Source organism: Copadichromis virginalis, linkage group LG1, assembly GCF_057382275.1.
Source record: "Copadichromis virginalis isolate Kocher_CV1m ecotype Utaka linkage group LG1, C_Virginalis_male_GT1.1, whole genome shotgun sequence".
Lineage (NCBI taxonomy): Eukaryota > Metazoa > Chordata > Actinopteri > Cichliformes > Cichlidae > Copadichromis > Copadichromis virginalis.
In genome coordinates this window covers 18,316,441-18,343,094 of record NC_140618.1, presented here as the reverse complement: position 1 = coordinate 18,343,094, position 26,654 = coordinate 18,316,441, and the positions used below count along the sequence as shown (strand labels likewise).

The 26,654-nt window shown below is 39.3% G+C and overlaps 2 protein-coding genes and 1 long non-coding RNA gene across 5 annotated transcripts in view; 2 read left to right on the top strand and 1 right to left on the bottom strand.

Moving 5' to 3' along the window:
* Positions 1 to 6,711, top strand: part of mthfsd (methenyltetrahydrofolate synthetase domain containing) — a 7,285-nt gene extending 574 nt beyond the window's left edge. The window contains exons 3-9 of one of the 3 annotated variants that reach the window (XM_085452899.1): positions 199 to 312; positions 363 to 476; positions 1,508 to 1,621; positions 1,733 to 1,823; positions 2,873 to 2,985; positions 3,237 to 3,362; positions 4,984 to 6,711. In XM_085452899.1, coding sequence (XP_085309025.1) covers positions 199 to 312; positions 363 to 476; positions 1,508 to 1,621; positions 1,733 to 1,823; positions 2,873 to 2,985; positions 3,237 to 3,362; positions 4,984 to 5,736 — 1,425 coding nt within the window. In that variant the 3' untranslated portion in view covers positions 5,737 to 6,711. The remainder of the gene's footprint in view (positions 1 to 198; positions 313 to 362; positions 477 to 1,507; positions 1,622 to 1,732; positions 1,824 to 2,872; positions 2,986 to 3,236; positions 3,363 to 4,983) is intronic. The other 2 variants (XM_085452897.1, XM_085452898.1) reach the window with 2 other exon arrangements.
* A 2,604-nt stretch (positions 6,712 to 9,315) lies between these two features.
* foxf1 (forkhead box F1) lies at positions 9,316 to 12,800 on the bottom strand. The gene is made up of 2 exons (XM_085452900.1): positions 11,516 to 12,800; positions 9,316 to 10,212 (listed from the first exon to the last, which is right to left on the bottom strand). Exons 1-2 carry the CDS (start codon positions 12,492 to 12,494, stop codon positions 10,049 to 10,051), a joined length of 1,143 nt encoding a protein of 380 aa, XP_085309026.1. The 5' UTR covers positions 12,495 to 12,800; the 3' UTR covers positions 9,316 to 10,048.
* Positions 12,801 to 13,492: 692 nt separating this feature from the next.
* Positions 13,493 to 25,279, top strand: LOC146718586 (uncharacterized). Its single transcript, XR_014919702.1, has 3 exons — positions 13,493 to 13,705; positions 19,361 to 19,560; positions 22,310 to 25,279. It is a non-coding gene; the product is annotated as an uncharacterized LOC146718586 (long non-coding RNA).
* Positions 25,280 to 26,654: the final 1,375 nt, after the last annotated feature.

Here is a 26,654-nt window from a genome sequence, read left to right as displayed (position 1 = left end):
AAAATCTGAGCCTGTGACTGTCTGGGTTATATGTAAGTAAATAACTGAAGAAAATAATAAGGGCTGTAGGGGTGAAATTCTTGCTACACTCAGGGTACCAGCACAGCTTCTGACTGATGTTCTTAAATTTTGAATCACTAATGGCTGTCTTGTCTCTGTGCATGCATACATGTCTTTTCCTGTGCACCTATTGACCAGGGTGCAGGTAAGGCATGTTACAGCCTTGCAGGCCTGCAGGAGTTCAAGTCCAGCCAGACAGTCAAAGTTAACCCAGACAGACCCCAGCAGCAGGCACGCTTTATCACCTTGGAAGTAAGTTGACTCGAGGAACCTATGATCAGATGCCTTCCTTTCTGCTGTAGGGTGCTTTTGCGGCCTGCGCCAAGGTGTTGGAGCTGCAGGCGTTCATCCACACATCTGAGGTGAAGGTGGATCCTGACAAACCTCTGGAGGGTGCTCGGCTGGCAGTGCTGCAGGTAGCACTGCAGTGTTGGAAAAAAACCAAGAACCAGAGTGCCTCAGGCTGGATTACATGATTTTCTTTTGAATTTTTAAATGCAAGCAGAATTTTAAATGAGAAATTTTAGACTGTTTTATTACTGTCTAGAACAGGGGTGTCAAACTCCAGTCCTCGAGGGCTGGTGTCCTGAAACTTTTAAATGTGTTCCTGCTGTAGCACACCTGAATAACTTAACTAGGTCATTAGCAACACTCTATAGTACTTAACTGCATGCTGAGGTGGCAACCCCTGAACCTGCTCAAGTAAATTGAAGTAAAGTGTTTGGAAAAATTTACTTCTAAAAGTACTTTTATTGCACCATGTTCATTCACTCATGAGCTGCTGTAACATGAATCAAATGGCTGAATTGCCACCTCGGCATGCAGTCAAGTTCTATGGCAGGGGTGTCGAACTCCAGGCCTCGAGGGCCGATGTCCTGGGTGTTTTAGATGCGTCCTTGATCCAACACAGGTGATTTAAATGGCTAAATGAGCTCCTCAACATGTCCTCAGGTTCTCCAGAGGCCTGGTAATGAACTAATCATTTGATTCAGGTGTGTTGACCCAGGTTGAGATCTAAAACCTGCAGAACACCGGCCCTCGAGACCTGGAGTTTGACACCCCTGTTCTATGGAGTCTTGCTAATGACCTACTTATGTTATTCGGGTGTGCTGCAGCAGGGACACATGGAAAAGTTTCAGGACACCGGCCCTCAAGAACTGGAGTTTGCACCTGTGGTCAAGAATTTGCTACATAAGATTGTTTAAGTTATTGTATAATATCCTGTAGGTTCTTTGTAAAGTCACATTTCAGCAACATCAGTGTTTTGCATCAGTTAAATTTAAATGTTTTTGTTTTTTGTAATTTTGCCATCACTCCACTGATTTTATTCAGCTCAGTTTTAATTTCTAGTCCTATTAAATAACTCAGGATCTTTTTTTTTAATTTAATTTTATTTATTTTTATTTATTTATTTATTTTTAACATTTTACTGAAATAATTTTTGCAGGCACGGAAAACTTTGTTGGTCCCAACTCCTCGTCTTCGTACAGGCCTTTTCAATAGGATTACTCCACCTGAAGGGGCTAGCAAAGAACAACTACGCATATGTTCTTCCTCTCAGGTATAAATGTACTAATGTTTGCTCTTATTTGTCAGCATTGTCATTCCTCTTTAAATTCCCAATAATGATAATTAGATTTTCTTTCTTCTGAAACCTTCAAACCATCTCCAGGGTGTGAAAGACTTCAGTGTACCTGTTGGCCTGGATGCAAAAATTAAAATTGACCTGATGGTGGTTGGTTCTGTGGCAGTGTCGGAGAAAGGTGACTTATACACCATGTCACGATACTATTTCAGTTTCATATTGGTAACCTAAATGATTTATGATTGTGGGAGAGCAACAGAGCAGTGAATTCAAGACCAAGTTTACCATACATGCACTAAAATATATAAAATCTAAAGAAAATGCAGTACTCCTTAAATAGTAGTTAGAACCACGTGTGCAATTTACTGTCTATTATTGCAGAATAGACAATATTTTTTCAGTTCAAAGTGAAACAATTTTTTTCTTTATTTTCATATATACAATAGTAACACTGTTGGATACTTATATTAAACATGGCCAAAGTTTCAGCCAATGAGTTTAGGGTATATATAAGCCAGCTGAAAGGTGGCTTAAAGGAGACGAGTGAAAATGGTGTCACAGAGATTATGAACGGAGAGACTGCAGCAAGGTTAGTTTAGTCAACTGTGCTGCAGTCCAAGAGGAAAACTATGCTGCAAATGAGCTCAATAGGTCTCCTTGAACCTCTAAAGGTGGAAAAGGCAGCATGTGCTGCAAAACCTGCTTTTTCAAGCATGAATTTACAATTATTAGCTGAGTAATGAACAACATAGTCTGTTATTATATAGCGATTCTCCTAAATCACTACTTGGGTGATTATAAATTGTTTTATGCAAGGCTTGTTTACTACACAGTGGAAAATGATGAGAGGCTGTGCTGACTGAAAGCAGAATGGAACAAAGGTATCGTGATTGCTGCACGTGTCTAAGCCTATTGAGGCACTTCTGCACACTCTGCCAGCATAGAGGAAAAAGAGCAGAAATAAGATTGAGGCAGATGCACGTAATCAGATCCCTTCTGCTTATTGTGGCTTCTCCTGTGTTCTTCCCGCCATGTAAATTGTCTGCTAACCGCACTCCATGGTGATCCTCATTTCTAAAATGCCCAAGATAACTCATGCAGTACTGCAGCAAAACACATGTTTTACTGTAAGGCAGTATAAAGGAGTTTACAAATCTCCAAAAGGATTTCGTAAACTGCACAGTATACATTTTTAAATTAAGTTTCCCTCTCTGCCTTCCGCTGTAGGCTTTCGGATTGGAAAAGGAGAAGGCTTTGCTGACTTGGAGTATGGAATGATGGCTTCAATGGGTGCCGTGAATGAGTCTACTGTGGTGGTTACTGTTGTCCATGACTGCCAGGTTGGTTTGCGCATTCAGTTTGATCTCACTGAGCAGTTCAAATGTTTTATGGATCTTGTTTTGCAATAAGCAGCTTGTCCCTTTTTACAAAGCTAAAGAACACGTTGGTATTAAAATGAGGAATAATACAGTTTTAAATAAAGATGTGCAGCTCGAACTGACATGAACAGACATAGTTTAGAGTTTTTTTCCTCCCACTTGTTGTTTCAGCATTAGTAATTTGAATACTTGAGGAATAACTGTGCTTTCAGGTGATGGACATTCCAGAAGATCTAATGGGAAGTCATGACCTGACTGTAGACTACATCCTCACACCGACCAGAGTTATTAAAACAGATTGCCAGTTGCCTAAGCCATGTGGAATCATCTGGAATAAGGTAACCTGAGTGTGCTTGTTTTTGCTTTGTGTAAAGCATAGTAGTTATTTCATAGTCAACTTGATTTTGAGAGGTCAAGGCTGGCCTGACCTGATACATGTCATTCCTCGTGTCTCCCCTCAAATCTCTGTGATGGATTTATCTAGAAGAGGGGCATACAAAAAAGCGTTCAGTAAAGCATAGCTGAAAGTAACTGATTTGAACACTGGAAAAATTATGACGTTAATGCCTTTATCTATGAAAGACTTAACATCTGTGATTAATGCTTCGCTCTTAGTATGTGGATTTCCATTACTGAAAAATAATGTTATTGGAAAAATCCTGCACCTTTTAAAAATGTTTTTCAGTCAATAATCTGATAATATGGATGTTCCAGTAAGATGACTTGCTCTGAAAGTATGTTTTTCATGAATGTTTGATCAGGTCTCCACCCCTGTTGTCATTCAACATAATGAAACCGGCATTTAGAGGGAGAATAAATGCCCAACACTAAATTTAAAAAAGGAAAAAAAAAAAAAACAACTGAAGTTTTTGTGTTCAGAAAGTATACATTAGCTTGTACTAATCTCTTCTACAATTTAGGACAAGACGAGATATGACACTAGCACACATGAGTCTTTATAATTACTTCATGGGATCAAATATTAACATAGAGTTTATAGGAAAATGCGCTGCTTTGGTTACATGACAAAAATGTTGCGTTTCCTTAGTAACACTGCCCTCTAGTGGACACATAGAAAACCTACAGCTCACTGGAGGACGGTCTATCCAGCATTGTTTATTCTTCTGAGTGCACTTACTGTAATAATGCCATTTTCCCAAAAAAAAAAAAAAAATTCCAGTTATTTTCTTTTTTATTTCTTAGAAATAAAAAAAATAGTTTTAGTTTTTATGGATGGTGTGTACAGTGCACACTTATGTAAAATTGTTTACTTTAAAAAACAAACACAGTTAATTAGTTTGTTTTATCTTGGGAATTTTACTGATATATTTATAGTGCTTTATCAGTCTTATTTACCACTCATTTCACATCATCGTCTGTATTTAAATCAGCCTGGACCATAAACAGCTTCTGATTTACTGACAGTGGCACAAAGATGAAATGTGTTTTTCCTCTTGATAATTTATCTTTAATTAGACATAGGTAAAGGTTATTTTTCTTATGTGGTAAGTTTGTGTGTAACCTCTGGGTTCCTTACAACATGCATATAAGTAAACAGGACCCAGTGACCTCATAGACAGGAAGGCCGCGTCTGATCATCAAAGGCTTCTCTGCCCAGCCACCTTGGCTCTGCAGGGGCAGGGGAATGACGGGTCAAACAGGCCAGTGTAAAAACAATAGGTCCGTATATCCTTTACAGGACTGGTCAGCATCAAAGTCTGCCAAGACACTTGAAGACCCAACAAATCAAGATAGCAGTCTTTATTTTTAACTGCTTGGGAAGTGAAATATCCTGCTGGTATTAAGATGGTTTTTAAGCATGGGCTGTGAGGAGCTATCAGCTTTCTCTTTATTATGAATAGGTGCATTGCATCGGCCCTGAGCAGGTCTGTTTGTATGCTGTGTGAGACACATTTTTTTCGTTTCAGCATTACTGAGTCTGTCCAGTTTTGTCTTCAGCTGGACACAGAAAAGCTGCAAAAGATCCCCATCCTGAAGAAGCTGCGTGCTCTTGAAGAACAAGCTGGAAAGGATGTAACACTGGGGGCAGCGCCTGTTGCGGCAGAAGCTGGTCTGCACGCCAGTCAACCCAAAAGGCAAACCAGACGGAGGCTGAGGCCAAACACACAGCAGGATGCTGAGGGAGAATCCAGCCAGGACTCTAGACTGGAAAAAAGAATAGCGGGAGAACCAAAAGCCAGACAGCATCTGACTAGAATGAATAAAGAAAGCAGAGGAGACGGCAAGGCAGGTAACGAGCAAGAAATTGGCAAGACAATAAAGGGAAAAAGTAGAGGGAACACAAAGGAGCAGGTCCCAGAAGAGGGTGGAAATGAAGTCAAATCTCAGCGTAAGCTCCATCTGAGTGTGACAACAGTTTATCTGGGAGGAATCCCTGCTGGGCTGCGTGTTAGTGAGCTGAAAACCGCCCTCCGAGAGAGGGAGGCCACTCCACTGAGACTCACCTGGCAGGGAGCTCAGCACAGGGCCTTCCTGGATTACAGTGACCCCCACTCTGCAGATCAGGCCCTGGAGGCTCTGCAGGGGCTCGCTCTCAATGGTCACAGTCTGCAGGCTGAACTGGCCAAGAGCCAGCGAGGAGGCAGGAAATCTGGACAATCCAGTAGAAGACCAAAACCAGCAGCGGCTCCGAAGTCTGAAGTATCAGCACCAGATGCTAAGAGTGATGCCACAGAAAAAACTGAGCAGTAAAAGCAGTAAGAAATATACCTAATGTAATGCTTAAGTTGTTTACAGTTTTGGACAACTGCAAACACCATAAAAGGAGTTGATTGGTTTTTTTTTTGCTTTAAAAAAAATATGAACAAAAATGTGATTTATTAGAAGAGAACATATTTGAACCTAGCAGGCATGACTAAATATTAACAACACCTGAAACTATGAGAGTAGTGAACCTTGTGCTGATTTGAATCCAGACAAATTCTATAACGACTAAGATTTTGCTATATGCTCTGTTAAGTGGGCTACAGGAGCTTTCTTTCTTTAAATTTGTCCCAATCGTTTTCTCTTCAAAGTGCCTTTATCAGAGATTCTTAGAAACACAACACTCATTTTCTCTTTCAGTCTACAAACTGCATGCAGTGCTTTTGCTACCATACAATAATTTAAAAAAATAAAAATAAAAAAGGCTAGTGCTTTTTTTTTTTTTTTTTTTTTTTCCTTCTCAAAACTAGCTGTCAGTATTATCACATCCATGATGTTGCCAGACCTGTTTGTCTGCATCCTACTTGTTTAAAAATGGGTTCGTTTTGTTCAAAATGGCACCTGCGTGTGGCAAGTCACAACATTTGATCATTTGAATCACAAAACTGGGAGTAAAATATAACATTTCATCATCTAACAAAAGTCTAGCCACGCAGGCTTCTACCTTTGACCATTTTTGTCTTTTTCATTGTCCAAGTTCATCCAGATTTACAGAACTTGTGAACAGACTCCAAGTGTTTAAAGTTTAATGAACTTTAATGAGACTACAGAAATGTAAAGAGTTTACAAATAACCGTGACTTAGTTGTGATTTTCTTGGCTTGATTGATTCTTGTACATAACACGGGATTATTGGATAGTCTCTACTACTGTATGATTTTCTTTTTTCTCTTTTTTTTTTAACCATGAAAATCTAAAACAGGCAGATTACAACGATAAACAGGGGAAGAGCTAAAGGCCTCTATTGCTGCTGTTCTGTTTTCTTTGTTTTTGTTTTGTTTTTTAGCTAGCGTTCATTTTTACAGTTATATTTGCACCATTATAGTGACTAAATACAAATTTATTCATTGTATTTGGTGTGGTTGGGCCAGTGAGAGAGTGATGCTGCCCTCAATATTAGATAAATTTGCTCCACATGACTTTACTTATTTCTTCACTAAAGCGTTTGACTGTACCCGTTAACACTGAGTGTCTTTTTATGAAAAACAAACAAAAAAGAAAATTGATGGATTATAAATGTTCACAAGGTTTTGCAGAATTTGGAGATCCGACTCTGAAGTTCCCCACCACCTCAAACCATCGTTCTCGTGAAGAGGCAGAACTATGTTGTTAGTGGTTAAATATGATATTTCAGGCCCGTTATTGGATTTTCATAAAACTTGATGTGTTTCACCCAGTTGTAACATATAAAATGCCAGCTTGTAAACTTGAAATAGTTTTAAGCTTAAAGAAAACTTTAAAAGATTAATTCATTTTTGCAGAGTGACATTTTTCTTATTCTCTGTTTGGAAAATGTGTCTGTTAACATTACCTTCAAACTTCTGTAAACCCAAGTGCTAGATAACCTGCCCAATGACTCTATTTTTTTTTTCTTCTGTTTACACCTGTCTCTGTAGCTGCACTGCCATTACCTAAGAAATTAACCCATAGATGTCCTGTTTGCACTAAAGTCTTGGCAGGATTGGGACACAAGCAGTGTGTCTGTCTGCACAGTACCAGGCCTCTGGCTTTTTATGGAGCTGTCATCCAGCCCTGGCCAGGGAACAGCTGTGGAACGCCATCTTTCTCCCTCAGCCCTCCAGAGCACTGAACCTTGGCAAATGTCATCAGTTTGTTAATGCTCTGTTCCACTGCTGTTAAGCCTGCTTACCCCTGTGCTCAATGGCATGCTCGTTTTACTGGGGTTCAGTCAGTGGTCATGTGGTGAGATTGCAAAGCATATCACTGTGGAGCATGTTACATCCCCTTGTAAAGATGTAGTTGTACACACAAACATCAGCAAACATGACTTAACCGTCAAGATTAAAGAAGATAACAAAAGGCCTCAAACCGCAGTTGGTTTACTTAATCACAAGCATGAGCATCGGATTAATCTACACTGACTGTGTTGATGCACTTAATAGATTGTACCCACCATACTCTTACATTAGGAACAACTTTTTAAACGCCATAAATGTTGCTTGAAACTTGAAGAAATTTAAAATAAGAAACGACGTCCGGATTTTTTTTAATTTTTTTTTTAATGATTTGCGGTCATTCAGATGAAAAAATTGCCAAATTGGTTTTAAGCCGCACAGACATGCGTGTTTGTGAATGTCGAAAAACAACAGTTATAATTAATGGATCAGAAATCTGATAAAGAAAAAAAAAAACGTGTCGCTTATAATAATTTGCATCTGTAAAATTAAAATATTTTGACTCTGAGATAAGATAACCAGGATTTTACACAGTACAATACACGTTATGCGTATTATTTATGAGTACTTTTAACTGCTTATTATTTTTGTCTTTGCAGTATCATGAGTGGTATATCTATTTTATGTAACAAAAACAACTCATTTTAGATGAGAAATAAAGATGTTCTTCTTTATGAAAAATCGGCCCTACTTTTTTTTCTTTTTCATTTTCTGTTGTACAATTACGCATTTTGCGGAACACTCCAAAACTAATTATTACAAAGTTATGCTCCTTAAATTAGATCAGCGCAATTTATTGTATTTCCACCATGGCAAGAAATGTTCTTTGGACAAATGCGTCTGAGGAAAACAACTGCCTCACTGCCAAAGCAACGGGACTGCTGCAGGTTTTCACCCTGTAACCAGACGCGTGTGAGATCTCTGCCTCGGATTTGTTACGCCTTAACTACTGCACACTCTCAACAGATCGAAGACATGTTACGATTAACCTTTCAAACCCTTGACTGTTAATGTTCACCAGTCGACCAATGGATTGGGAAAAGTTTAGTTTCTTCTAATAATTCTAATTTTCAAAGTTGGACGTCAACTGTAGGTGAAAACAACAGACTGCTGCAGTAATTGCTTGAAATAGAAGACCTAACTGCACCACAGTGACAACTGTCTGTAGTACCGAGGGTACCGGTTGTGCTTTAAACCCCAAATAAACGAACCATCGCTTTACATTAAAGAATTGCAATAATATACATTTACACGAGAAGGCTGCTGAAGAATTGGACACACACACAAAAAAAGCTTCCCATCTTTAAATAAGCTAATTTGGGGTTAATTATGCAATAAGGATCACTGTCTTTGCATCTGTTTACAAGGCATGTTTGCTTGCAGGACCATCGCCCCCGAAAATTGTCTGTGTGCGATAAAATCGAAATGGATGTCGTTTGGTGGAATTGCCGGCTTAAAGAGCCGAAAAGATATTTTATTTCTTAATGCTTTGTTGTAATATAATCTAAAGACAAACCCTCGCTGGTGGACCCTTTGCTAGACTCCCCCCCCCCCCCCCCCCCCCTTCTTCTACCAATGTATACAATGCTGAAAGTAATGGTCTACATATAGCTGACACAAAAGACATAACAGTGTTTACAATATATCCTCAATTTTTCATTTTAAAACAAATAATAAGCGTTCTGACAAATATTGCCAATAAAGCATATAACTCCTTGGCCAGTTCGCCTGAAATTAAAATATAGGCCTACAGAATAAATAAAAAGAAAGTTGCGCTTATAGGTTATTCAAAAAGTGCCGTCATTGTTTTTACACAGTATACAGTATATGGACTTACATTATACAGGCTATGTAACGTCCATAATTGTTCATCTCAGAATCTAACATTTGTATGAAAGTCCAAAAAAATGAAAGGAAAAAAAAGGTAAAAACATGAGACGGGGAAATGTGTGCATTTTTTTTTCTTTTTTTTTTCTTTTTTTTAAACATTGACCTACTTTAACAAGATGAATACACAAGAACAAAAGTGTGAAGTGGTAGTCATCCGCTCTGCAGGACTAAGTACCAAACAACAGCAGGGTGTCTTACGCCCACGCTTTACCCCGCTGGTCGATGTTGATGAAGATGGCATAAAAGAGTTTGTTTTAATTATTATTATATATTATTATGTGGTTGCTTTCTAATTGGCCTGTCTCCGTGTCTCTGTCGCTGTGTGTAACAGCACAGAGAAGTAGTCCAATCTACTTGAAGCAGTGAGCACTCTCCAGGACTGGGGCATGCCTCTCAGTGGTAGTTTACTCATTCGTTGTTCATTTCAGTCCGTTTTGCTTCATGGCTCAAGTCTGTGACACCATCTTCTAGTCTCTAGACTGTCCACGGAGGACATCACATCACGCAGGGCTTAATGTCCTGGTAGGAGACCTGTTGGTGGTGATAGTAGGAGCCGCTGCTCGGTGAGTGCATGGCTGAGGAAGTCATGGCGTTGAACGAGAAGACGAACTCCTTTCGGTCACACATGCTGGGAGACTGGGAATGGTACCGAGGAATACCTGCAAAAAAGCATTTAAAACATGAATGGAAATGCTACTAATAATAATAATTTTAAAGGGTCACTTTTAAATGTAATGTACTTGAAGGCTAGTAACCTATGTTACCTTATGTTCCCCCAGTTAAGAAAAATGTTGTTTATAGTTCTGAAATAAAAAGTTATTTAAATGCTTACAAGTTATTTGCAACACGATTTTATTGGTAATCTTGCTGATACTAGAATTATCCAGTTCTACAGACCTTCGCTATGCGTTCTGGAAACCCTAATAATAAAACTGTTATATGTGGTGATAATAATAATAATAATAATAATAATAATAATAATAATAAAAATAATAATAATATGCTCTATATCTACCATATTTTACCGCAAAAAGATTGCTGTATGTGTAGGCACTTTATATTCTGTGTAAGAAAGAAGTTTATATTTGTAAATTGAGCTTCACTCTATTATACTAACTGAAATGCATGCATTCCTCTTAGGGCCAGAGTCCATTTAGTAAACCCGATAAAGATTGTCAAAAGGGGAGGCGGGCTTGCAGGGCTAATTGACAGTGGCCCCTTTGCACGCCAGTCCCGGAGGACCGAGAGCCTCGAGGCAAGGCAGGCTGGACCTAACCGCGCTTGTTTTTTTTGTTTTTTTGTCCACAGATTGGCGTGACTCTAAACTCTCCCGGTAGACTCTTTCAACCATCTCTTGATTTATTATTTTTTAATACCACACGTTCAGGAGGTTTGAACCCCTCTGGTCTTCTGTCTGGGTTTTATTTTAATAAACCTGATTTATTATGTTTAATGATTCACAAAATACTGGAACTTTATTTACGAAAAAAGTGGTTAAGTTGTGTTGTATCATTTCCTTAATAGCCTTAATTCCAATCCCTCAATTATGCACAGCACAGATAAGCCTTATGTTTACTGACTGCAGAATAAATCCGGCGCATTTCAGTGTGATGCTCTTCAGAATTACTCAACATTTCCACTAGGCCCAAGTTTGGCGCATGATATGTGAAATAAAATTCTGTAAACCACAGACATATGTGGACAGTATATCATCTCTGTCTCTATCCTCTAATAACCAAAGCGTCTTAATTTGAATAAAATCTTTCGTTTCCTTTATCTTTGTCATAGCTCGCAAATGTTCTTTATATCATCAGGCCCGGCTTCTCTGAACCTTTTGCGCTTTTTTTTTAAATTAGAAAATTATATATATATATATATATATATATATATATATATATATATATATATATATATATATATATATATACACACACACACACACACACACATATATAAACTTACCTTGTAAATCTGTGGTGCTGTGGCCATTCTGGTGCAGGTATGGTTGGTCTAGTGAATGTGTGGGCAAACTTGGCTGCAGTGGGTTCGCTCCTGGATTACAGGGGGACAGAGGCTGCTGCTTGATGTAGGAAGCCCCGTTATTCAATGAGGCCGAAGGGGCTGGAGCCCACGCAGAGGCTGAACTCGAGTATACGGGATGAGGCTCCATGACTCCTCCGCTGGTGAGCAGAGGGGAGGCGGAATTGTCGTGGTGGGGATAATCACTCCCAGTGGATCCTGTACAACTTCCCATGTAGGAATGTCCACTGTTGGTCGACAAGTGTGACATGGAGTGTCCGGACAGACCCATCCCTTCCATGTTACCTGCCAAGTGTCCATTCATCATCCCAATCCCACTGTCCAGAGACAAACTGTTGGGCGGACAGGATAGGCCCCCGCCGCTCCCTTGGAAGTTGTAAGACTCGGGGATGTGGTTGAATCCCAGGCCGTTCATCATGCTGTACATGGGTTTCAGCGCCTGACACTTGCGCCTAAAACCCCTGGGTCTCCTTCTGAAGGAGCCTTCCTCGAACATAAACTCACTAGCCGGGTCAATAGTCCAGTAGTGTCCTTTCCCCGGTCGACCGAGGCCTTTGGGCAACTTAATGAAGCACTCGTTCAGGGACAAGTTGTGACGCACGGAGTTCTTCCATCCTTGGTACGAGCCCCGAAAAAACGGGAAGCGGCTCTGTAGAAACTGATATATTTCACTGAGGGTCAGGCGTTTTGTTGGAGAGCTCTGAATAGCCATAACTATTAAAGCTATGTAGGAATAAGGTGGTTTCTCTGGTCGTCGGATCCCTGCGTTTGTCTTTTTGGTTTTCGTAGTGGAGGAGGCAGTTTCCATCACCACCGTTTGTCCGTGTGGCTTCTCCGGAGCAGACATCGGGCTGCTCTGGGCAGGAGTCTGTGCTGGGGGCTGCTGAACCTCTGCCGTCATTAGTTAAATTTAATCTTCGAGACGGAAAACAAAAACAGAATTGCTTTTCCACCTATAAAAATAGTAAGTTAGGTACTAAATTTGTGTCATAAAGAAAAAAAATCGAATAATGATAGTGGCGATAGAGGCGAAGGCGCGATTATCTTCTTAGCTGTTGCTTTTGATTCAGTCCTGCAGCAGTCTGAAGCCGGACTGCCTTGTACGCAGTGCCCGAAATGGGATAAAGAGAAGAACAGGAGCCGCTTTCCACTTCAGTTGGTGTGTTGTCGTGCGTCCGAGGAGCTCACTTTTTACTTATCTGTTGCCATCGGCGCATTGGAAGCTGTATGTCTTGGTCATCCTAATGTTGGGACCCGCCCAGTTCCCCGATTGCCCTCCTACTCAAGTGGTGGGCTGTGAGCTTGCACATCTGTGTGCGTTCACTTTTCAGTGAAATCTTTCTTTTTCCTCCGTCCTTACACAGAAATAGAGAATATATCTCACATATAACATTTAATTTCAAGGACCCATACGCTAACACATCCCTCAGAGCACAAATAAATTCAAATGCCCGTTAATGATTTGCATAAGCTTATACTAAGTGAATGCATTAGATTCAGCATTCGGATACAGATTTTGGCTTTGCTTGTTCTCTAATACGATGTTCTTTTTAGGGTTATGATCATTTTAACACTATTTATACAACTCATATCTGTTGTTAAACCTGCAAGCAGTATCCCGCCATTGCAGGCCACATAACCCAAGAGCCACACGACTGCAGCCTTGTTATGTCTCCTTTGTAATTAAAACGATTTAAAGAAAGCTACTTTATATCACATTTTTAGTATATGGAAAACATTTACCAGAGAACATGCCCCTCATATTCAAAACCACCCTCTTGATTTCTGTAAAAGATAGACAGGAACATGGGCAGGATGTTTATACAGCAAAATGTAAACATTTTCCCTGGCCTTCTTTAAATAAAAAATCAAGCAAAAGCCCAGTTAGATCAGCTAATACTCAATCTGATGCGATATGCTTGCCTGTTCGGAGAGTCGATGCTGGACGTTTTAACACATGAATATTGTTTGTGTAATGTAGTCATAATATTTACGCGGGGACGCAAGAGGAGTGAGGTGGAAGCTCCTCCGAACTCTGAACACAGAAACTCGGACTGGGACTTGAGATCGACTTCTGCAGGCACTTCTCCATCGAATGATCGTGGAATTGAAGTAAGGTGGATTTAAGGCTTTCATTTCACAGGATTACTAGTGATGCAGCTCTTTAATCCCCACAGCAGGAGACGTAGAGTGTTCGATTTGCATTATGTTACATAATATAGGACAATTAGAAAAGTTGAGTTCAAATTTGGATCAAGCTCTGCCTTCTTGCACTAAGTGACAGTTTACTTGGAAAATGGTTGTTTTCTTTTTTTCCAACACTGAAAAACCAACTTTAAGATCGCTTTATTGCTCTCTCACAAAATTGCGAGCGAGAGCTACTGGAAGTCGAGGAGTATAGCCTGAAACTGTTGACAGTAGGTTGGTTATTGTTCCCTGGAGATCTCGATAGCTGCAGCCTGCAACCTTTTGAATTCAGTTAGATGAGCGCGTGTTTCTGCTCGCTGTCGGCGTTATTGTTTTTTAGGGGTTCGTGACTGTTGATTTTGGCACCGTGGACATAAATACGAGGAGAATATATGTATTTTGGTTCGTGCGTAAAACCAGTGTTTGACGACTCCATTGTGCGCAAAAATCCTGTAATCTTTTCAAGGAGTTCCGTTTGAGGTGACACATTTTAATCAAACTCAGTGTATAAGTAAAATATCGCGCGGTTTATTAATGTTCCTACTGATTAAATTCCCCAGTGCCAAAACATAAGCGGGCGGTTTTCTTTTGTTCCAAGTAGTTTGCCCAAAGGGAAATCGAGAAAACAATTCTCTGTAAAAAAACAAAAAATCATTGTCAGCCCAAAGGTGATAGCTGTGCCAAGGTTAGATTTTACTGTTGCAGAGGAGATTTAGAACCACGGATAAGTGAATGTAAGTATTGTTTTAACCAGTGCCTGTTCGGCCAATCGCCTGAAGTGAGGGCCACACATTTATCAGCATAGCAGACCACCCAGCGCGCACCAGGGGCAGGCGCGCTCCCGTCCTCTTTCTGCCCACTGCATTTAATTACCGCTGATGACTTCATACCATTCTTTGTCTCACGCTCTTCAGAGTCAGGTTATTTGCAAATATATCTATATATACAAAAGCATTTATATAGCTGAGGGGATATGTCTCTTGTGTTTAAGAAGAAATTATCTGTTTGATGGCCTCTGCTGCGTATTCACACGGTGCAAAGTTATATATTTTCATAATGGAGAAATCGATTAAAGGTATTATTCACCCTCAGAATATCACATAGTACAAGCAGTACAAGAATACAGGAATATTATACAGTACAAGTACAAGAAATGTCCTTTTTTGTATGTAATGGAAACAGCGAGTTTTGAAAATCTTTTTGCCCCCTCCTATGGACAGGTATGCAAACACACACACACACACACACACACACACACACACACACACACACACACACACACACACACACACACACACACACACACACAAAACTGCCTAAAAGGCGGCATATTATGTTCATCATCACTGGGGCTGGAGATCCGAGGTCAGAACCTCCCCTTTGCTGTGTCGCAGACGAAGTCGTGCACTTTTCCGTGACGTCGCATCTTGAAATATTTGACAGCGCTGCATCCTCAGGAATGCTTGTCCACTTAGGTGGAGGTACACCGCAGAGCGCACAGTACTGACAGGCTTTCCGGGTCGCTTCACTAGTATTTACTGAAACAGATTTTCGGTTGATCGCGTTGTTACAATAATCTGCTGACCTGTACGTAGACATTTTTTGTTTGTCACATTCTTACTTAAGAGAGCCTACTTTTCATAGGATCACACCTATGATAGATAATAATAATAATGAAAAAAAACTATGTATGTATATAAAATGTAATTATTTTCCAATTCAGTCTAAGCAGCATTGCCATGTTCTTCAGCTCAGTCTTGCCACTGCGCACAAAATAAAAAAACAGAAACTTACTGATATCTGTTATTACGTGATTAAATGATAAAATGAGGTGCCGTGATCATCTAAGAAAGACTTGACATTATAAAGTTAGAAATAATTTCCTTGTCACGAGTATTACATTATGCCTACACCTGGCGGATCACAGATTTAAAAGAAGCGGAAGCTATGATCTTAATTTGATTTGGACTCTGAACAAAATACAAGCTCGGCGAGATTAGGCCTAAGGTGGAGAGAGACTCTCAAAATATTAGGTGCAATAACTTGGTTAAATGTTTCTTTCTTTAACTAATAAACCGTTTACCTCTTTAATGGTAAAGGAGGGTCACAGAGAGGCCGCAGGGACTTGTTTCAAGGAGTGTATGACAAGTAATCGATCAACTGGCTGTAAATTCGACCGACTTGAACTTGAAATAAGTTTATAGGCAAAAATTTCTAATACATTTTTATTTTATAAACAGTACTTGAAAACGGGAATAAGATATGGATAGCAAAAAAACCGAACAAAAAAACACATGAATAAATGTTTCCATTAATGTCGTTTGTTTGACCTAAACTGACTGCAAATCTGAGAAAGAAAAACACATTTTTAATTATTATGAGCTCGAATCAACACATAAAAAAATAAGATCTAACCTCAGTCTCTCAGGGAGCTGAAATCAATTAACAAAGACATGAATGGCTGTTAATAAGAGAATCTGGTTCAGAGTTTGAATTATCGTATTTTTTAACGACATAGGTTTTTCTCTTTACTTTTTATTCTCACACCCATTTTATTTTTACGTGTTCTACAGAACTGAAATGTCAGCAACTCTTTAAATGCACAAATAGTGCCGAGCTCTCAGTTTTGCACACAAATGCTCGAGAAAAATGTAGAAAATAAAAGTGTTTATCTCGCATTTATAAGAATTCTGATAAATATTTAATGCTTTATTGACTAACATTAATAACCCAAATAAAAAAAGTAATCCGATTGAAATGTTATTCATATATATGTGGTTATGATGTTTTTTTTTAAACATTTTTAAACAATTTGTATTCTTAACTGTGTAAGATGGGTTTCTGGCTCTTTGCTTCTGCAGTGTCGCCTGTAGTTCACTCAGCATTGTCACTTTAATTAAAAACAGTGTGTCCTAATGTCGGAGTGGGCACCCCCTCATCACTTTCCCTGCGCTGTAGGTGGTCGTGTATATTTTCGTTTAAGTGGTGTTTATGTGATCGAGAAGGGACGGGATTGCTAGCAGACCGCTGATTGCGCGCGTTGGGCCACTATGTGGATTTGAAGTGTATTTGATGGGCACTGCCGTCTCCAGTAATCAGCTGCTGCAGAAATGGCTTTATGATCATTTAATTTTCCAGATAAGATATCGGTACTACAAAGAAAAGTAGTTACCTCTAATCTGCTCATCAAGACATGTTTTCAATATTTTTTCTAACCTCATCAATTCTGACAGAGATGTCCACAACTTTTATAGAAATGTTTGATTTTGCTCAAATTAAAAGGATGCACACAATCGCGCTTCCGTAGGTCCCTAGAGTATGACACTGAGCCGAAGTTACTTATATGAGCACTACTGACAAATCAAAGGATAAATCAATGTTTCCAGCCTGTGCGTCATGCTGAAGATATCGGAGTCTGATGGATATAAAAATGTGTAAGTAAATCTTATCTCAGTTAATTTGTGTTACCTTTCCCTCCAAAAAGGGAGGGGAGGATTTATTTAATCAGAAAATTAAATTTTACAGTGCAATCATTTTAATTGGAATTCGTGGAAGAGTGTGGAAACACAGCCTTGCTTAGTTGTTTTAAGTTTCCCATCGGTTACATTCTGGTGTCACGTCTCACATAGAGACATACAGCCACCTGCCTGCATCCGCCTCACACCCGCACTAATAGCTGTGTTGTTATCAATTCCTTCGATTCAGCTTTATTTCTGTAGCGCCACATCACAACACGATTTATCTAAGGGCATTCTAGCAAAATAATAACCTTCTATTGTCATGGAAGGTCCCCTGCAGAAAAAAAAATTCCTGCAGGACTAGAAGCGCAGAGAGGGGAGCATTAAAGGGGGAGAGCAGAGACAAAAAGATCAACTCGGAGAAACAGCAGACAATAAACATTGAGTAGGTTGGTCAGGTCAGTGACCTTATCCTTAGACTTAAACTGACAGCTGGGAGTCCTCCATAGAGATAATAATACCGTACAGCATGAATTCAGATTGAAACCATGAACTGAATGAATTTGTTTTAGTTAAATTAACCCCAGGCATCGTTAGAATATCTTATACTGTAACTGTAAAATTAGTACTAGAGTCCTTTAAGCTTTTGGTCATCTGGTAATTCATTTTAGATTTATATGTTGGATAAAGGAGCATTTTTTTCTTTTTTTTGTCATTATCAGTTAACAGATAAAGAGGTTATCATACCAAAGTATGAGTCATTGGTTTAAAAAAACGCTATTGTGAGAACCCCAGGCTGCTCAGCGACACTTCACACGCCTTCCCGCAACTGTCCCTGGTGTGCCATATTGTCAAATTATAGACAGCCCACTCCCACTCCTGTTTTCTTTCTTTTTCTTCTAGATTCACTTGTTTGTCACATGTAAAAGCAAATTTGACCCTGTTTTTTTAAAAATTTTTTAAATTGTCTTCTTTCGACATCCTCATGTCGAAGCATTCCTTTCAGACAACGAAAAAACAAGCATGAAAGCATATGTAAAATTCTTTCTGGTTTATTTTGTGATTATAAGCAGTACCACATAATTTGACATGAAGGACAGCAGTGGGGAGAATTTGGCAGGTCCGGAGCTTTCACAAATTCCTGACTTTCCAAATGTGGTTAGTACTTGTAGGGAAAATGCTTCATAATTTTATATACCTGTATATAGCAGCAAACTGGTGTTTCGGTAAGTTTGTAACTTTTTGGATGTGTGTGTGTTTAAAAAGGAAGTCAAAAGGGCAGAATTCAAAGGAAAGAGAAAAATATTATTTAAAAATGTATATTGCATACAATAGACACACAATATACATTTTATTTACAAAGTTAAAGCATTCATGGTACGTTTTTTTAATGGCTCAGTGGCTGTTTTCATATTTAGTTCTGTATTAACGCAATTTCTCTTATAAAAATATTTCACAATGTTCCTTAATATAGTCAATTTTCAATGATTTTCATGCATTATTTTTTAAATAATATTTTATTTTGGTTTCTTGAAAACATTATAATCAAAAGTTTAATTACAAAAACAATACATTGCAAAGCTTGTCAGAGTAATAGTAAGATTGGCTATTTTGGTGAATAAGAGATGATTAAAGCAGCAGTTACACTAGCAAAATATTGAATGACAGCATGTGATATTTCTCAAAGTTTCTGGTTTCCCTCAGTGGGAGTGATGGTGTGTGGTCTTCATATTTGTTTACTTTCCTTTTAGTAAAGCTTTATTTAAATGCGTAGAATATTTAAACTAGGACATACTTGTCGTCATCATGCATGAGTGTTCCTCAATAGTTCTGTTTTTTTGCATTTAAGTTAATTTAGGGCTCAGTGTGATTCATCCAAAGCTGCTTTGTGTGTTAATTAGCTTTTATTCATGATAAAAGTATCTATTTGATTCAAAGCCTTGATTAAACGCATTATACTTGAGGCAGTATGATCTTTTGTTTCTTGTGTGACATTATCTGGTGGATTTTTTAAAAGTCGCTGCACATCGTTTTGTGCTCAACATAAAAATGACATTTTTTTAGATGCTTTCCTGCATCACGGCCTTACTATTTCTCTCTCTCCCTCTATTTTTTTAAAAAGAAAAGACTCAATCCCACACAGTGAGTTCGAGCCTGTTTGGTGCCCCACCCTGGAGTCCTGCACACCTCCCAGGGCCGGTCCATCATGGTCTGTCTAATGCAGGCAAAGACATCAATAATGAGAGCTGAAGCAGAAACCACAGCGGAGAACACAAAAGAGAGAGGGAGGGCGCACACAGGCCACAGTTGGCTCTGCTGCAGGTTAGCTTCTTTGATATTGCCTTGATTTCAGTTTGATGGGTGCACATGGGGCGACATGGGTTTATACGTATGTGTTTACATAATATGTATGGTGTTTACGCACAGCCCACCGACTCTTTTTTTCTTTACTCTGAAGGGGGATTTTCCTGTGGCAAGCTGCTTCGGAAAAAGCAATTAAGAATTCCCAAACAGTACACCACAATGGGAGATATCGTTTGTGCAATGTGTGTTCCATGTCCCTCACAGTTTTTGTCTGGAATGGGTTGACTATTTTTAATCTGCACATAACCGAATCCACCTACAGACAAACCACAAATTGAATGAAGGGGAGGGGGATGAGTGGGCACTGTAATTGCCTATTGTGGAGCTCAAACTCCTCTGTTCTGCCATAAACAGCTTTTGGTAGTTCACAACTTGATACCCAGTGCTCTTGAAATGAGGGCATATCCTTGTCGTCTGTGGGAACCCATTGCCAGGCAGTGGTTGGAATCAGTCAGGAATGCTTTGGGATGGTAACTGGATTCAGTTGTAATGCCCAGCTCTCCACAGCGGAACACTAGGGTGGGAAAAAGGCCGGGAGCATTTCCTGAGTGGAGGGGGGTCCCAGCGAAGCATCACGCGCATGGGCATCATGTGACAGAGACCCTGCCAGGTTTAGGCTGTGATCCCAAGTGAAGAGAGGAGTAGAGATGAGTACACCCGTTAGGAGAGGTGTGGTTGGTGCGGTAGGCAGTGCCAGGGAAATAAATGAGAGGACAGGGAGAGGCTGGAATGAAGAAAGAAGCTTAAATATTGTAAGTGCAATGTAGTGTAACCCCTGAAGGACTAGTCAAGAGCTCAATAAGAGAAGGGGGTAAATTGGTGGCATCTGTCTGAATTATTTATTTATTTATTGTGAAAAATGTGAATTAATTTGTTAAATAGCCTTTTTAAATTGTTAGAAATTATTTAGAGATTCATTTTTTGTGTTGAATTTTTGTATTTGTTTAGGTTCGCCTTCATTCATGTTTTGAGTTTAGCTGCTCACAAAATATGCAAAACAACAGTAATGTTTCATACAGCCAAATCAAATAAAGAAGCTCCTCCCTTATTCAGATGGGGTCACCACAGTGGGTAGCTCCACGTGTTTGATTTGGCAGGTTTTATACAGCGGAGGCTTTCCTGATGCAATTCCTAAGGGATTTGTGTCTCTTCCCAGGTCAAGCAGGGATCTTTTTCTTGTTGGGCAAATGTGTAGATCATTGTGCTATGGAGAAGTTTGTAATTTTTTAAAACTGTGTACACAGCAGGGAGGTTTTAACAGCCTCATTGGCTCACCACCAGAAGTTTTGCATTTAATGAGAGGAAGCGTGCTTGAAAAGAAAGTGTCTATGATTTCAAAATGACCAGGTTATTAACAAACAAGTGTCCTCAGCACACTGCAAATCACTGCCCAAGTCTCCAAGGGGCAATGGCATCAGATTCGGTAAATTTTGGTACATCTGTTCACAATAAAAGGCCATGATCGCCTCTGAGTTTTTTAACTGTAAAAAATGAATGCAGTCCAACTATTTATTTATCTTTTGAAATTTAACCTCAGTGGAGACCACTATAAAGTGTGTGTCTGTGTGTGAAGGCAGATGCCTGTGTGTTTTGATTTGACTAAGTTATTGCTCTGAGATGAAGGGGGTGTGACCTATGTGGCAATCTGTGCAAATTGTGTGACAGAAAAACACAACAGAACAAATATTGTTGCACAAGAAAAAAAAAAAAAGAAAGAAAAGGAAAAAAATAGCAGTTTGTTTGTTCATTTCCCTTCCTGAATTTGATAATGCTTTCATCTCCAAACTCAACTGCAACAAACCACATTTTAAAGCCACTATAACGAAGCCAACAGATGTTATTTTAACAGTGTTTGTTTGAGCTCAACGCACCACTTACATGTTCGTTTGGACTTGAGAAAAATAAGAGTGTGAATCCATCCATCCGTCTGGCTCTGTGTCTGCTTTTCTGTGCAGTCAGTGGCTGCATCATTGTTGTTTTTACATGCTTCTTGCAGCTGCCTATGCCACTGATACATGTATTCATGTATCAGTGTATACGAGAGTCTCGCTGACTAAATATTGGTGTGTATATGTGTCCAGCCTGGTGCTGGCAACCAGACATTGCTCTCTTTGGCTTGTGTAAATGTTGTGGTGATCTTGGGAAGAATCTTACCTTATGGTTGTCAAAGGGCTTTTTATTTCCACCTGCTACCGGCCTCTTTCCGCTGGTCTGCTCTATAACAATGGTACTGCGAAAGCTGCGGAGTTTAAAGTGATTTATGTTAGACTGTATTTGGCCCTTCTTCAGATTGGGGCCTGAAAGGAAGTGGCTATCCCTCCCTTCCACCTTAAATACCCTGCAGGCTTCAAGAGCTGATCAGGACTTTCTTAGGCATCTCATTTTAACAAAGTGCCAATGTGCTCAAAAGACTAGCTGGCAGGTGCAGATAAACAATGTTTTCAAGACTTATAAGTCAATTTACCAGCACATAAAACACAATGTAGTTCATTTCTGTGATACACTCAAACCCAGATTTAGCCCCTCCATCCTTTCTCTAGCCATCACTCTTTTTTCTGGTCCTGTCATGGGGGAACGAGATACAGCCTCATCCCCACTGCATTCTTTCCATTTTGCTGAAGAGGAGCGTGGCAGAGAAGGCAATCTATCACCCAAACTGTCCGTCCATCTCTCTCCCTAACTGTGTTTCTCTTTCTCCTTCCTCTAGGCTAGAGTGGGCAGGCATGCGGCTTTGGCCACAGGAAGCTGTGAATTCTTTGGAGAATGGAAGATGTCTGATGGAGAGACATACTGGCCCTCCACCCACCCACTCACCACCTCAAAATGACCCCTGACCCTTTTCATGTGTTTATATCAGACCGTGGAAGTGAGAAATAGTGATGAGTCACTCTGGCTGTGTGTTTACACTCTGGAGTCACGCAAGGAAGGAAATCAGCCACGGTCTGCTAAAAGTGGCGAGGTGAGAGAGAATAGCTGCAGTCCCGAGTGCTGCAGTGATTTACCTCAGAGCCAGAATTTGCTTCGTGTCATCTCTGCTGTGAAAACTTTCAACCTGCAGAAAAGCACAGTAGACCTTTGTGGAAGAAAAGGGCCAAAACAAGTAGTAGCCACTAGGTGTGCGTATGAGAGAGAGATACGGCATATTTCAGGAAACATAACAGTTAGAATAAGTAAGATAATTATTTCAGCAGAATGCATCTCATCGAGATGTTACAGAGTTCTTAATATGTTGGACTTTTGTGTTCTGTTAGAGATGACCACGTTTAATTTAATTGCACTTTAATCATTCTCACACCTCACTGTGTTTAAACGAAAACCTACACTCGCACACATTCACTTTGTTTTTAAGAAGAGCTGTTTTTAAAACTCATCACTGCACATTTAACTGTGTTATTCATCTTTCACAAATATTTTTTTAGGAGTATTAAATAACTAACTAAAACTGCTATTACACTTTCACCTGGCATTGTTTTGAACCAGGAGTTTATGCGATTGAGTTTTTGCAGTCGATGATTTTCAAAAGAAAAAACAAAGCAGCAAACATTTGAAAACCCTTAATTACTTTGCAGCATATTTTAACATTTTACTTGAATATTTCAAATGATCTCACCCTCCTAATTGTCTCCAGGTTGGACAATATCCCAAAAAATTATAAGATTATTAAAATACTTGATGTATAAATGTGATTTCTTTTATTTTTAAAAGCAAAGCAGATTACATGAAAGCAAAAAAGAGTCCATTCTAATGACTACAGCGATATACGGGTGTGAAAATATTTCATAAAAGTACAAAGTTAGCCGGGTTTCTGGGTGACATATTTTTACTGATATGCATAAAACAATTGAAATCTGAAATGTAAATTTCTGGTGGAAGACAAACATAACACTGTTCGCTGGTCTTACTTCATCATTGCCATCAAAACCAGTTGTGTTGTGCTCAGGAAGCCTTTATGTTCAGTGTACTGTAAGGTGTGTTTACTGTGGCTTCCACCAGTGTTTCAACCACAGTGTCATTGTTGTCCTCCACTGTGCGTGACTTTAGCTTTTAAATTGCACAACTGTTGTTTGCGAGACAGAGCTGTAGTTACTGCCGCTGTGCTCTGTAAATAAAAAGTGACACTTTATTTCTTCCTGTCATTGCACTGGTGCAAGTACCTTCATTGCTGACTGCACCGCGTATCCTTTTACACACCCCCGTACACACCGCCACAATGAGAGAGTCAGCAGCTCTTATTTTGGCCGATCTCTCCTGAATTGTAAGTCCTGTCAGGGGTTTTGATTGATAGTTGCATTTATCACCATATTATTAAGTAATCAGGCTCACCACAGCTGGGCCTGAAGCTCCTTAATTCTAGCTAAAGTACACAACTTCATGCTAATTAAAGGTTTGGTAAACCTGTTTATTTTCGTGAATTTTTAGAATATAGTTGTGTGTGTTATTATGTGTTTTAAGTGTGCTGATTATTGCATTTGTATGCTCTCAGGAACATTTAGAGCCAAGCTTTACTGCTTCATGTTCATAAGAAAAACTGTGAATAATCACATGTGGAGAGAAATAATTCATGCTTCATATGCTGCATGTAGAACGTAGAATATTCTGCATTAGTAAAAAAAATATCTACAAAATGACTACGAGGGAATGAGACTAAATTCTGTAAATAACACAAGAGGGTGAAGCAGTCTGTGTTCTGTGGATCAGGAGAGGTTTGGTCTCGTTTTCTTAATAGAGCCTGCAGTGAGATGCATTTGTGTATTCCTGAGGTAAACACAGTCATGGCAAAGTGGACGCGCTGCTGAGTGTGTCCTGACTGGAGACAGAGAGCACTGTGGCACTGTACTTTCTGAGACGCTGGCAGCTCTCTCGAGGTAGGGTTAATTTGATGAATGGCCATTTGCTAATGGGCCATGTATTAGGGTGAAAAAGCTCCTTTAAAAGCCATAGTTTGAGTCGTTTCTATGGGCAATTTGATTTAGGAATCAATCAAGTGGCAGATGTTCCATGTTGCATCAGTCAACTTTGTCCTATACGCTTGCTTTTTACTTGATATGAATTGCTTGAATGACTGTGTGCAGTAATCAAAGCAGAACATAATTTCATATAAGTTAAAACATCAGTGAGGCCATACCTTGATTTTAAAAAGCAATTCGTTTTAGCTATTGTATATGTAAACTGAATAATGTTAAAAATGAAATATATAATCTTATTTTTTCTTTACCACCTCCTTAAGACTTTAGTACTTGCAGCGTTAAGTTGTCCACAGGGAAGAAACGCAAGCTGGAGTTCCAATAAAGTTAATTTATGTTTTCTGTATATTCTGAATTTTTTTTGTGCAGTAAGCTAAATACCTAAAGTGGAAAGACTGACAAATATATATACATAAAGATTTCGTTGTACTTATCTGCAATAACAGTAAAAAGCTTTGTTCTTTTTTGTCTCTTTAATGCAGATTGTGTGTGTGTGTGTGTGTGTGTGTCGCAAAACTGTAATAATAGTGACACTAATAATTATATATAAAAATATTAAACCTATGGCTGCTGGTGTTTGTGTAATAATTGATCCCGTATTTGTTACTATGCTTCTGTTTTTATATGTTTTATGAAAAAAAACTGAACGGCTATTTTGCAAAAATTGACAAAGTTTCCATGTTTTCACCAATAAATGTCCAATTTCTGCACAAACTTGAAATGCTGGTTGTGCATTTTTGATATTTACCCTCCTTTCTCTACTTACAAAATCCACACATGAACAGACGACTAAATAAGACCTACTAATGGTGAACTGCAAGGCAAAACTTCAGTCAATAGCTTCTTTTTTTTCTACATACGGTAATCTTTTGCGTATGAAACCACTTAATCAGAGTTAAATTTAGCATTAGAGCCAAATTCAAGTGAACAACCACTTAAAGACCTTATGATGACTTCTCTGGTTTTCTGTGGTAGGGTGTAGCGCACATATGATAAACATTGCCAGATACAAATTCAGAAATATTGAAGCTGCTGGTGGTCCTCATTTTTATTTATGTTAACTTTTTTTCCCAAAGAATTGTAGGTAGGTCAGTGTTTGTACTGTCCAGTTTTCCAGCTAAGTAGACCTTGCAACTGAATGACACTTGATCAATAAATAATAGCACTGCTTATCCGTGATATACAACAGGCTCGAGCGCTTGTGTTGTCTGTGACCTTGGACCTAAGTTTGGCTAAAAGCAGATTCACGCTGGCTTATCAGTGTTTCTGCAGAGGTCGTGTGAATCAGAAGAGCTCAGACATTCTTAAAATATATATTTTGAATACTGAAAAAAGTAGAAATGATCAGATGGATTGTAGTTGTACCGCTGAAATTAAAGCCGTTCAGCAGGAATCTTGAACATGTCTTTTTCATTGGTGAATATGTGTCAGTAATGAAGTGCAGAACTAGTTATATAGCATTATCTAGTTTAAAGCAACAAATACTCTGCAGTGTTTATCTAAAAATCACACTGTAGTGGATTGTACTTACAATCACTTCTGTCCTTAATATTAAGCAGAGAGTGACAGACACTCAAGATGTTAATTTTCCAGGAGGCCATGTGCCATTTCTCCATGTCCAAAACGCTTTATCTCAGGTGTTGGTAAGGACAGACTGAGAGACAGACAGCCACATGGTTCTACTTTTGCCTGCTAATTCCAGGGAATCAATCCTAAATGACACCTATGGGATACACAGAGTGGATTTCTCTCTGATGCAGATTGGTGGTGGTTTGCAGATGAAAGACAGTAAAATAAATAAAGTTGTGGCAAGCAGGCAGAACTCTTCTGTCCACACAGTACAACCATAATGGGATACATGCTGACATGCGGGAAGAAGTGGAGGCCTGCTCCTGTTTTCACCGCTGTTGCCATGGAAATGCTGATGGACTGCTGCTGCTCGTCCTAAATATCTCTGTTGACATTTGTTTTGAAAAACATTCTGTTTTTCGCTTTCAAAGGGTCGGAGAAAGTTACCAAACAAGTAGAATAATAGTGATTAGCAGAAGGCAGCTCTGTTTGCCGTTAACCTCTCAGCTTGCTGGTACT

Bases quoted from the DNA above. Each gene is read 5' to 3' on its own strand.
- foxf1 (XM_085452900.1), bottom strand. From the start codon at position 12,494: ATGACGGCAGAGGTTCAGCAGCCCCCAGCACAGACTCCTGCCCAGAGC. The intron at 10,213-11,515 runs GTAAGTTTATAT...GCTTTTTTGCAG, and splicing joins CAGCACCACAGATTTACAAG to GTATTCCTCGGTACCATTCC.